This window comes from Oncorhynchus keta, chromosome 21 (genome assembly GCF_023373465.1).
Source record: "Oncorhynchus keta strain PuntledgeMale-10-30-2019 chromosome 21, Oket_V2, whole genome shotgun sequence".
Lineage (NCBI taxonomy): Eukaryota > Metazoa > Chordata > Actinopteri > Salmoniformes > Salmonidae > Oncorhynchus > Oncorhynchus keta.
This window is the reverse complement of record NC_068441.1, coordinates 44,478,148-44,491,326: the sequence shown is the minus strand read 5'-3', so window position 1 is coordinate 44,491,326 and position 13,179 is coordinate 44,478,148. Positions and strand designations below refer to the sequence as shown.

General features: G+C 39.0%; 1 protein-coding gene across 15 annotated transcripts in view; it reads right to left on the bottom strand.

The window, feature by feature from the left end:
• The window catches only part of LOC118400605 (E3 ubiquitin-protein ligase rnf213-alpha-like), a 50,301-nt gene extending 40,231 nt beyond the window's left edge, over positions 1 to 10,070 (bottom strand). For all 15 annotated transcript variants that reach the window (XM_052474000.1, XM_052474003.1, XM_052474001.1 and 12 more), the window contains exons 1-7: positions 9,941 to 10,070; positions 7,954 to 8,068; positions 6,899 to 7,053; positions 4,195 to 4,643; positions 3,894 to 4,100; positions 3,436 to 3,645; positions 87 to 254 (exon numbers count right to left, since the gene is read on the bottom strand). In XM_052474000.1, the coding sequence (XP_052329960.1) occupies positions 87 to 254; positions 3,436 to 3,645; positions 3,894 to 4,100; positions 4,195 to 4,643; positions 6,899 to 7,053; positions 7,954 to 8,056 (1,292 nt within the window). In that variant the 5' untranslated portion in view covers positions 8,057 to 8,068; positions 9,941 to 10,070. The remainder of the gene's footprint in view (positions 1 to 86; positions 255 to 3,435; positions 3,646 to 3,893; positions 4,101 to 4,194; positions 4,644 to 6,898; positions 7,054 to 7,953; positions 8,069 to 9,940) is intronic.
• Positions 10,071 to 13,179: the final 3,109 nt, after the last annotated feature.

The following is a 13,179-nucleotide window of genomic DNA, read 5'->3' as shown; positions in this document are numbered from 1 at the left end:
CAGAGTTAATGATATGAAAAGTCCCATCAATTATTAGACATTAAATACATTGGTGTCAACAAAGGGAGAAAAAAATGAATCCTTACCCTGTGATTTCCATTTTCAAACCATTTGTATCCCAGGTCTCAAAAAGACTTCCTGATCTCAAACAAACTATGTCTTTTGATGGGTCCAACTTGAAATGCTTGGATACAACAGCGTGAAAATAAATGGTAAGGTTATCCTTACCAGGACCATGATGCACTTTGGTTGGGCTGTAAGGAGAAAAAAAAGACAAAACCCAGTATCAGTAAATATCAAGGTTCCCATAACAAAGACTTGAGTAAAGAATGAGGGGTAGTTTGAACTAATGTTTGGTGAAGATGTATCTGTGACAGTTTAAAATATTAGCAGGGCTCCAGACTAATGTTTTCCCCCGGTAGCACTGCTTTTTCAGTTGGTAGCACTCGATCATGATTTGGTAGCACTCGACCATGATTTGGTAGCACTGCTTTTTCAGTTGGTAGCACTTGACCATGATTTGGTAGCACTGCTTTTTCAGTTGGTAGCACTTGAACATGATTTGGTAGCACTGCTTTTTCAGTTGGTAGCACTGCTTTATCAGTTGGTAGCACTCGACCATGATTTGGTAGCATTCGACCATGATTTGGTTGCACTCGATCATGATTTGGTAGCACTGCTTTTTCAGTTGGTAGCATTCGACCATGATTTGGTAGCACTACTTTTTCAGTTGGTAGCATTCGACCATGATTTGGTAGCACTTGTCCATGATTTGGTAGCACTGCTTTTTCAGTTGGTAGCATTCGACCATGATTTGGTAGCACTCGTCCATGATTTGGTAGCACTGCTTTTTCAGTTGGTAGCATTCGACCATGATTTGGTAGCACTACTTTTTCAGTTGGTAGCACTACTTTTTCAGTTGGTAGCATTCGACCATGATTTGGTAGCACTCGACCATGATTTGGTAGCACCCGACCATGATATGGTAGCACTACTTTTTCAGTTGGTAGCACTACTTTTTCAGTTGGTAGCATTCGACCATGATATGGTAGCACTACTTTTTCAGTTGGTAGCACTACTTTTTCAGTTGGTAGCACTCGGCCATGATTTGGTAGCACTGCTTTTTCAGTTGGTAGCACTTGACCTTGATTTGGTAGCACTGCTTTTTCAGTTGGTAGCACTCAACCATGATTTGGTGGCACTCGAAAACTTTTATTGTGGCGTCACACAATAGAAGAATTTGTAATCTTATAAGGTAATTCACAATGATTAATAAGAAGTGTAATAAACTACTGAGATGGTATTCAATGAATAAGTTGTTACATCTAACACGTCCAAGCAAGAATGCATGATTAAGATATTTTGATATGCAACCTAATCCAGTGATTGTCATGAATTTTGGGTTGACAATTAGGCTATTATTGTTATAAAATAGGCCTAAAGAATGATTTTGTGGGGTCCAATAGAGATTTGCCTTCATCTTTACCTGCACTAATATGACATATTGGCCTAATTCAATTGCTGCTAATTCACCACCTGCGGAAGTGGGAACTCTATCAAATCTATGTTGTTGTTTTTTTTGCCAAATTCCGTTTAGTTTTTCACAACAAAAAAATTGGGGTGTTTTTGTTATACCAGGTTTTGATTTTCAGTTATTTCTAGAAATCACGCTTTTTTTGTTAGAAAAACAACAATGCTTACACCACATCAGGAGACAATTTGAGGTATTGGAAAAATGTAAGATATTTTGATTTTGGAGTGTAGTCAGGGGTGAAAGTAGATTTAATTTCTTCCCAATACGGGACCTCCTAAAGTATGTGTGCAAGCGCTTGCGTGTGAGCCTTTTATTGTGGCAGAAACACAACCATATGTTTTCATCTGATTGTCAAACAATAATTGCCCAGCCTCCAAACAGTGGTGAATGAAAAGAGACATCTTTTATACAAAACACCAAAAAGTTCAAAGACATTTGCAAATTGTCATTAGACCGGAATGGATGTGTCCACTGCTGTCTGCAAACGTCTCAGTGTCAGCCAATCATCTCTGTCTTAGCAAAGTGTCAACGTTCTCATCAAATCACACTGCATTTTGGAGCGTGCCTATAACAACCGTTTTCAAGTCCATTCACACATGTTTCATGCCTCTATCATGCGGCAATGATAAATAATGGTGTAAAGTCTACAGTTTTCTTGACATTTTACTATAATTAATTGTGATAGCCTCATGTTTTACCGGTACTGCATACCCCCACTATTTATTTTGTACTCGACCGTACCGCCTTACTTTCACCCCTGAGTGTACAGTAGTTGCCCTTTAATTCCAGTGCACACCTAGCAAGAGGCTGTTGTTTAGCTCTGTTTTTGTAGTGCACACCTAGCAAGAGGCTGTGTTTTTGTAGTGCACACCTAGCAAGAGGCTGTGTTTTTGTAGTGCACACCTAGCAAGAGGCTGTGTTTTTGTAGTGCACACCTAGCAAGAGACTGTTGTTTAGCTCTGTTTTTGTAGTGCACACCTAGCAAGAGGCTGTGTTTTTGTAGTGCACACCTAGCAAGAGGCTGTGTTTTTGTAGTGCACACCTAGCAAGAGGCTGTTGTTTAGCTCTGTTTTTGTAGTGCACACCTAGCAAGAGGCTGTGTTTTTGTAGTGCACACCTAGCAAGAGGCTGTGTTTTTGTAGTGCACACCTAGCAAGAGGCTGTGTTTTTGTAGTGCACACCTAGCAAGAGGCTGTGTTTTTGTAGTGCACACCTAGCAAGAGGCTGTGTTTTTGTAGTGCACACCTAGCAAGAGGCTGTGTTTTTGTAGTGCACACCTAGCAAGAGGCTGTGTTTTTGTAGTGCACACCTAGCAAGAGGCTGTTGTTTAGCTCTGTTTTTGTAGTGCACATGTGATGATGGAGTTTGCAAGACAAATACCCACTGGATTTAAAAAAAATAATCATGATATAATTCTGCCAGGTAGGTATTAGCTACTTTCTAGTTTTTGGGAAAGCCTTTCTCCATCTACCAGAAGACAAAAATCATTAGCATCCCTAACAGCTACAGCACACACAGATGAAACCGGGGCAGTCCCATCTCATTGCCTCGTTAGTAAGTTACAGGAAATAATCATTACTGATGCATTCGGTTCATGTCTTATTATATCAACTGGTGCAAATTCATTAATTTTCTAATTCAATACATGTAATTGATTTCCTACTACCAGCCTCTTCGTCTCTGATACTTGCTCTGTATTTATCTCAAAGCCATAAGATTAATCTCGATCATTAAACAGTGTAAAACAGGCACAGGACAGACACTTTCATTACAGCAGTCATGAGGATAAATCACCTTACCGTTTGACCAAATCAGTCAAGTCAAAGGGTGGCCAAATGCGACTGTACTGTCACAGCCAGTAGCCCTGTATTAGACACATTCAATCTATGACAGACACTTACAATTGGGGAGGCTGTGACTGCTTTTCCGTGTTTTCGTTCTTTGTTTCTTCCTGGTTTGTGTTTGACTTATGTGTTGGGTCATCAGTTGATACTTGGGATTGGTCAACACACGGTTGTGAGTTTGCTTCATCCTTGGTACACTTGTCACTCTGGTTACTGGATGTCTGTTGTTCATTCATAACTCCAGCTTCCTTGCTCCCTTCAGGGCTCCTGGAAAGCAGGAGGTTCCCAAATGACAAAATATTCTGAACTTCAAAACATCTAAAACAAACTACTTTCATAATTACATTGTGTTATAATATTAATTCCCCCAACAAATGTAATAGTTTGAGCATTACTTGTTCCTTACATTTCCCATTAAGTCTGTTGTGAAATGTAAAATGTGCATTGAATAGTTTAATTTGATTTGACAAGTAACATGGTTTAATTGAAAGGACCAATTTAATATATAAACTTACATTTGGGTTGGCTTTTTATGCGTGTCCTTATTTTTGGGGGATTCCACCTGCTGGAAGTCTTCGTCATTGCTGTGGTTTGGTGGACTATCTTCCTTTGCAGGTGGGGAATCAGCAGTAGATGACTTAGAAGCATCACCACCACCATAATCACTCTGCTTCTCTGGTTCCTTATGGTAGCTTGGAAGCCTCTTGTCTTGATTCTCCACGCTTATTGATAAAAGTACAAACGTGTTTCAAAAGATGCAGTTCAATATATAAATATATATGATAAATCATAATCGAATAGAGAGATATTGATTACCTCTGCTTCCTCGTTACTGTTCTTGTCTCTGTGGTTTCTCCCATCAAAGCTTCTTTATATGACAGCTGTCTTACTGGTTGAGTTGGGACTGAGGCAGGTCCTGTGTTCTGATCTGTTGTCTCATGTGTGGAAGAGGCAGTCTTCTCAGGCAAGTCTTGTTTTACTGAACTAGGTTGGGTTTGGCTTGTGTTTGACTCGTCCAGCGGTTCACTTTCATTTACCTTTGATGGACCCTCAGGTTGGTCTTCCGTGGTTGTCTGGTATGGGGATGGGGTAAGAGAGGTTGGAAGTTTGGAGGGTACAGTTGGAGTGGCAGCAGGAGTGGCAGTGTTCTTAGGTGGAATTCCTGTCGGGAGAACATCCACCGCTGCACAGCTCTCACTCCCAGACGACTCCTCTTTCTGATGTGTGTCTGTTGTCAACTCAGTGTTGCTGGGGGAGTCTTCACTCTATGTACAAACAAAAGTGTTATAGAATTGTATTTTCAAATATAACACATTTCAGGCAAACAAAACAAATAAGAAACTGTGCATATACCCACTACACTCTACTGGATACACACTCTACAATCTATACTCAACTGCATATAAACTCTACTCTACTGAATATAAACTCTACTGTACTGAATATACACTCTATACTCTACTGGATATACACTATACTCTACTGCATATAAACTCTATACTGTACTGGATATACACTCTATAATCTACTGAAAGTATACTCAATACTCAACTGAATATACACTCTATACTCGAATGCATATACACTCTATACTCCACTGCATACACACTCTATACTCTACTGGATATACACTCTATAATCTACTGAAAGTATACTCTATACTCTACTGCATACACACTCCATACTCTATACTCTACTGCATACACACTCCACACTCTATACTCTACTGCATACACACTCTATACTCAATACTCTACTGAATATACACTCTATACTCTACTGAATATACACGCTATACTCTACTGGATAAACACTCTATGCTCTACTGCAAATACACTCTATACTCTATATTCTACTACATATACACTCTATACTCTACTCTATACTCTCTATACTCTACCTCTATACTCTACCGCATATACACTCTATACTCTACCACATATACACTCTATACTCTATACTCCAATACATATACACTCTATATGCTACTGCACATACACTCTATACTCTACTGCATATACACTCTATACTCTACTGCATATACACTCTATACTCTACTGGATATACACTCTATACTCCAATACAAATACAAATACACTCTATATTCTACTGCACATACACTCTATACTCTAATGCATATACACTCTATACTCTACTGCATATACACTCTATACAATACTGGATATACACTCTATACTCTACTGGGTATACACTCTATAATCTACTGAAAGTATACTCTACACTCTACTGCATACACACTCTATACTCAATACTCAACTGAATATACACTCATTACTCTACTGAATATACACTGTATACTCTACTGAATATACACTCTATACTCTACTGGATATACACTCTATACTCCAAACACTATTGCATACACACTCTATATTCTACTGCATATACACTCTATACTGTATACTCTACTGAATATACACTATATACTCTACTGGATATACACTCTATAATCTACTGCATACAAACTCTATACCCAATACTCTACAGAATACACACTACACTATCTACACTCTACTGCATATACACTCTACTCTACTGCATATACACTCTATACTCTACCTCATATACACTCTATACTCTATAGTCTAATGCATATACATTCTATACTCTACTGGATATACACTCTACAATCTATACTCCAATGCATACACGCTCTATACTCTATACTCCACTGCATATACACTCTATACTCTATACTTCACTGCATATACACTCTATACTCCACTGCTTACACATTCTATACTCTATACTCCACTGGGTATACACTCTATAATCTACTGAAGGTATATTCTATACTCTACTACATACGCACTCTATACTCAATACTCTACTGAATATACACTCTATACTCTACTGGGTATACACTCTATAATCTACTGAAGGTATATTCTATACTCTACTGCATATATACTCAATACTCAACTGAATATACATGCATTACTCTACTTAATATACACTCTATACTCTACTGAATATACACTCTATACTCTACTGACTATACACTCTATACTATACACTCTATACTCTACTGCATACGCACTCTATACTCAATACTCTACTGAATATACACTCTATACTCTACTGCATATACACTCTATACTCCAATACATATACACTCTATATTCTACTGCACATACACTCTATACTCTAATGCATATACACTCTATACTATACTGCATATACACTCTATACTCTAATGCATATGCACTCTATACTTTACTGCATATACACTCTATACTCTATATATTCTACTGCATATGCACTCTATACTATAATGCATATACACTCTATACTCTACTGCATATACACTCTATACTATACTGGATATACACTCTATACTCTACTGCATATACACTCTATACTTTACTGCATATACACTCTATACTCTACTGCATATACATTCTATACTCTATAATCTACTGGATATTTGGCAAAAAATTTTGTCGTTGTAATGAAACATGAATTCCATTTTCAACATTTACAATTGTAATACAGGCACCTTTTCCTTGACATTGCCCGTTGGATCTTCACTGGAGTGTTTTAGAGGTGTGTCAGTTTTGTTCGCGGACAATGTCAGTGGCTCATTCTCATGCTGGGGCTCTGCTTCACTGACCGCAGAGGCTTGATGCTCTGCAGTGGTTACCTGGCAGTTACCTGACATTGAAGACACATTCATTTGGTGAACTACATGATACGTACATTCAAGCTATCTAGCATTTAATAGTTTGGATTTATTTCCTATTGGACAATTCCATATATTATGCATAGGGCCAGGGTTTTTCTTGGTCAGGTCACATAATCAGTTAAAACTCCTGGTCCTAGGCAGGGCCGGACTAATCAAATTTGGGGCCCTAGGATAGATCACTTTAGAGGGTCCCCTCTTGGTTGTAGAGAGAAACTTTTGTAGTTTTAAAGTTTATTTCCTGTAATTCTACACATTTGTCCATGGCTTATGCCGTGTTCTTATGTTATCTGAGTGACTCAAAAATTATAACGAAATCAGTGGGGGCCCCTGGATGTAGGGTCCCTGGGCATGTGCCCTTTGCGCCCAGTGGGTAATATGGCCATGGTCCGAAGCATGCATATCACTGGCCCTAAATACATGCATGCTGTAGACCTGCAGGATATGCAGTTGGCTTTTTACTAGGATACAATTGTAGTTTATCAAGATTAAGTGAACTTTATATTTCTATGTAATAAAACATTTGTGCTGTAACTAGCCTACTGTGGGGTGGGGTGCAGTTGTAATAAAACATTTGTGCTGTAACTAGCCTACTGTGGGGTGGGGTGCAGTTGTAATAAAACATTTGTGCTGTAACTAGCCTACTGTGGAGTGGGGTGCAGTTGTAATAAAACATTTGTGCTGTAACTAGCCTACTGTGGGGTGGGGTGCAGTTGCTCATCTTGCATGGTTAGATATTCCTGAATGACATCCAAATATTATGATTAAAAATACATAAATAATGTAAAGATGGTCAAACAAATGACAAATAATAGATATTGATTCGTGATTATTAATATTTCAAAATAAATCATATATAAATAATATATTACCTGAGGTGCAAACTTGGGATTGGACAGGTAACTTAAATCCACAGTCACAGCAGAATTTAAAAGATTCTGCCAGCATGTGACCACAAGCAGGGCACTTCATCATGATGAACCCTATCTGTTTGAAATAATAAACATGATCACTATGACAAACCATTCTCATATAACGTGCAGCAGGTAGCCTATATGTTAAGAGTTCTTGGCCAGTAACCGAAAAGGTCACTGGTTTGAATTCATCAGCCGGCAAGATAGAAAAAGGCTGCCGTTCTGCCCTTGAACAAGGCAGTTAACCCCCAACAACAACGCTGATGATGTAGACATTGATTAATTCAGCCCCTCGCACCTCTCTGACTCAAAGGGGTTGGGTTAAATGCAAAAGACACATTTCGGTTGAATGCATTCAGTTGCTCAAATAACTAGGTATCCCTTTTCCCCCAGCAGTCAGACAAACATTCTTTCACTTTCAATTACTCCTCATTCAGAAAGTTATGGTTAGACTAAGAGATTTGGAGGGGCCGCTATTTTTCAGATGTTGCCCTACCGGAGTTACACGGTGTTGTTGACACTCACATCCACAAGCTACTTGCTATGGGCGTCACTGGTATTAGCTTCAACAACTGACATTTGGACCAGCTATGTCAGTCCCATGATAGGTTTTGATTAAGTTTTACTGGTAATACAAACATACACTACCATTCAAAAGTTTGGGGTCATGAAATGTACTTGTTTTTGAAAGAAAACCACTTTATTTTCCGTTAAAATAACATCAAATTGATCAGAAATACAGTGTAGACATTGTTAATGTTGTGAATTAATATTGTAGCTGGAAACGGCAGATTTATTATGAAATATCTACATAGGCGTAAAGATGCCCATTATCAGCAACCATCACTCCTGTGTTCCAATGGCACGTTGTGTTAGCTAATCCAAATGTATCATTTTAAAAGGCTAATTGATCACTAGAAAACACTTTTGCAATTATATTAGCACAGCTGAAAACTGCTGTACTGGTTAAAGAACAAGAAAACTGGCCTTCTTTAGACTAGTTGAGTATCTGGAGCATCAGCATTTGTGAGTTTGATTACAGGCTCAAAATGGCTAGAAACAAATAACTTTCTTCTAAAACTCGTCAGTCTATTCTTGTTCTGAGAAATGAAGGCTATTCGATGTGAGAAACTGCCAAGAAACTGAAGATCTCGTACAACGCTGTGTACTACTCCCTTCACAGAACAGCACAAACTGGCTCTAACCAGAATAGAAAGAGGAGTGGGAGGCCCAGGTTCACAACTGAGCAAGAGGTCAAGAACATTAGAGTGTCTCGTTTGAGAAACAGACGCCTCACAAGTCCTCAACCGGCAGCTTCATTAAATAGTATCTGCAAAACAACAGTCTCAACGTCAACAGTGAAGAGGTGACTCTGGGATGCTGGCCTTCTAGGCAGAGTTGCAAAGAAAAAGCCATATTTCAGACTGGCCAATAAAAATAAAATATTAAGATGGGCAAAAGAACACAGACAATGGACAGAGGAACTCTATCTAGAAGGCCAGCATCCCGGAGTCGCCTCTTCACTGTTGACGCTAAGATTGGGGTTTTGAGGGTACTATATTGAATGAAAATGCCTTCATCAAGAGCGACGCACAACTATCAACTAGGCTAGTCTAGGGGCTATGACTACAATTAAAAATGAACTATTGTCTCCTTCTATACTGTCAACAACAAGGTTGTGACCAAACTACTAGTGCAATAAAACAATGTTTTTTGTGGAAGGTTGGAGCTTTACCAATGTTAAGATTTATCCCAAGATCTGGTTAACGACTAACTTAATGTCAACACTGCTGCTCCCGGCCACACCCGTTATAACATATTTTTTAACACACATTGTTGCCCACTCACGTCCAATGTTATTGACAAATAAATAACATACAATTATGTACATTCACTTTTTACATGGGAAGTTATCAGATAGTCACTCCAACAAGCATGATCTTACCGGTTTGCCGACTCATTAAGCTGCCATATCAGTGTCTGCGTAGTCCGTACTGAACAATCTGTGCTGAATATATACCAATACATTCGAATAAGTTTCGTTTTCCGGAGAGAAGGTGACGAGAACTACACGCCTACTCTCCTTTCCCTGTAACTGATTTATTCCGTGCATTCTTCTTGAGAAATAGGTTTAAACGAACTACGCTCTGCTACTATTGTAGATATGCCAGGTTGACTGGATGTAGGGTCATGAAATATTGTGCGGGTGGGTTGAGGACGGGTTGAATAAAGATAAAACTGTACATGAAAAAAACACATAAATGTATCATTCATGTACAATGTATATGTATAGGCTACAACGAGGTGTTTCTTACATTATTTTTAGGTAATACCCCCATAATATGGCATTAGTGTGTAAGCCTAATATGCTAACCTGACCGCCCGGGTTGCGTGCACGATCATTGCAAAATAAATGTACACAACATATGTGTTCTCAATCATTTCATCCAAACTACTCACGCGCATCAACAGTCGTCTGCATAGCGCCGTAGTGTAACATATAACTACAGTTGGCGCTAAAATAGAACTTGGTGGCATAGACAAAACCAACATGCGCACCATGGTTTGGTCATCATGCAAACTTTAGGGTTTAAAAAACTGTTTCAAAAACTGTATGCTTGCCAAATAGCCACATACCATATGCTTTTGGGAACGAGCAGAAGTCGATCCCCTGAGGCAAAAGTAATAATATTGGTGTTTAATTCAATAAGAGAAAAGCTGTAAAAAATATGTACAGAAAGTATTTCAGTAGATTTCGTGCGTTTTTGTACATTTTACGTGGCTTAATTCGTGTGAAAGGACACATTTTTGTGCGATTTAATTCGTAGAAAATGACCAAGAAAATTGTGCGACGTCATTCATAGGAAAATACTTTTTTTGTGGGGGCAAACTTCGGAATCATTTGAAAGATATTATTGCAGTGCAGGATGGGCAATGTTGTTCTACACTTCCTTTTTGTGTGTCACACATGTATTTATATCAGGGGTGCTTAAACTTTTTCAGCCTGGGACGCACATGAGAAATTCTGTTTTTCCATCGGACCCAAGCTTATATGCAACTATACATATACAATAAATATCAGCAAATTTCAGGCCAGTAGCGTTGGACTAGTAACCGCGAGCTGACAAGGTACAACTCTGTCGTTCAACCTCTGAACCCACCGTCATTGAAAATAATACTTTTTATTTAACTGACTTGCCTAATAAAAATTGCCCTTATGCCTAAAAGTAACGCAATTTACAAATAAAAATGAAATTAAATATATATGCACTATTGTAAAGTGGCTGTTCCACTGGATGTCATAAGGTGAATGCACCAATTTGTAAGTCGCTCTGGATAAGAGCGTCTGCTAAATGACTTAAATGTAAATGTAAATGTATTTCCCCCCATTAAAAACACTTACATATCTGTCTAGGTTGGAACTATTAAAATACAGTAAATAATTTAAATTCTGAACTGGAATAAACTGATTAATCACATCACACAGATGAATAACAGAACACACACACAAGCGTTTTGATAGTGCAACCCTAAGTAAACAGTACAGATGAAAAATGATCAGGCCTACTGTATATTTACTGTAGACGTTATTGTTGAAAGAAAGTCTATGTTGGAACTGTTGCTGTTAAAATACAATACATATGTTTTATTCTGAACTGGAATTAACTGATTGATCACATCACACAGATGTAGACCAGAAAACACACACACACACAGTCCTAATGAGAGCATGTCTATTCTGGGCTCTGTTTTTGACAGTACAACACTGACGTCATGCTCAGCCTTGAAACTGTTTCTGTTCTTGTTTTCTAAGTATGTCAGAGTTGAGAACCCTGACTCACACAGGTATGTGGTGCCAAACTGGACCAGAACATCTACTGCTTTATCAGTCAGGTAGGATACCACTTCCTGCTGTAGATGAGCAACCCAGAACTGTGTGAGTGTGTTTGCCTCAAAAAGCATCTTGCTTCAATCAGTTTGTTCCAGTTAAGAATAGCTATTATTGTTGTATTTTAACAGCAAAATTGAGAGCATCCTGTTGAGCTGTATCACCGCCTGGTACGACAACTGCAACGCCCACAACCGCAGGACTTTCCAGAACGCGGTACGGTCTGCACAACGCAACACCGGGAGCAAACTACCAGCCCTCCAGGACACCAACAGCCCCCGATGTCACAGGAAGGACAAAATGATCATCAAGGACAATAACCAACCGAGCCACTGCCTGTTCACCCCCCTATCATCCAGAAGGCGAGGTCAGTACAGGTGTATCAAAGCTGGGACAGAGAGACTGAAAAGCAGCTTCTATCTCAAGGCCATCAGACTGTTCAACAGCCATCACTAACACAGAGAGGCTGTTGCCTACATACAGACTTGGAATCATTGGCCACTTTAATAAATGGATCACTAGTCACTTTAATAATGCCACTTTAATAATGTTTACATATCTTGCATTACTCATCTCATATGTATATAATGTATTTTATACCATCTATTGCATCTTGTCTATGCCCGTTGTTCATCACTCATCCATATATTTATATGTATGTATACTTATTCCATCCCTTTACTTAGATTTGTGTATATTAGGTAGTTGTAGAATTGTTAAGATTACTTGTTAGATATTACTACACTGTCTGAACTAGAAGCACAAGCATTTCACAACACTCGCAATAACATCTGCTAACCATGTGTATGTGACCAATAAAATGGATTAGATTTGATTTGATTTGAAGCTGTAAAACTTTTTGAGGATCTGAGGACCCATGCCAAATATTTTTAGTCTCCTGAGTGGGAATAGACTTTGTCCTGCCCTCTTCAGGATCTGTCTTGGTGTGTTTGGACCATGATAGTTTGTTGGTGATGTGGACACCATGGAACTTGAAGCGGTGTATTTATCTCTGTGTTTCCTGTCTCTCTGTGCCAATTCGTCTTGTATGTTTAGCCAAGGGAACCAGCGTGTTTTTCCCATACTCCTTTTGCTATTCTCCTTTTTCTAGTCCTCCCAGTTTTGACCCTTGCCTGTTTCTGACTCTGTACCTGCCTGCCTGACCTTTCTGCCTGCCTTGACCACGAGCCTGTCTGCCACTCTGTACCTGCCTGCCTGACCTTTCTGCCTGCCTTGACCACGAGCCTGTCTGCCACTCTGTACCTTGTCTCTGTGAATGGTTTGTCCTCTGACAA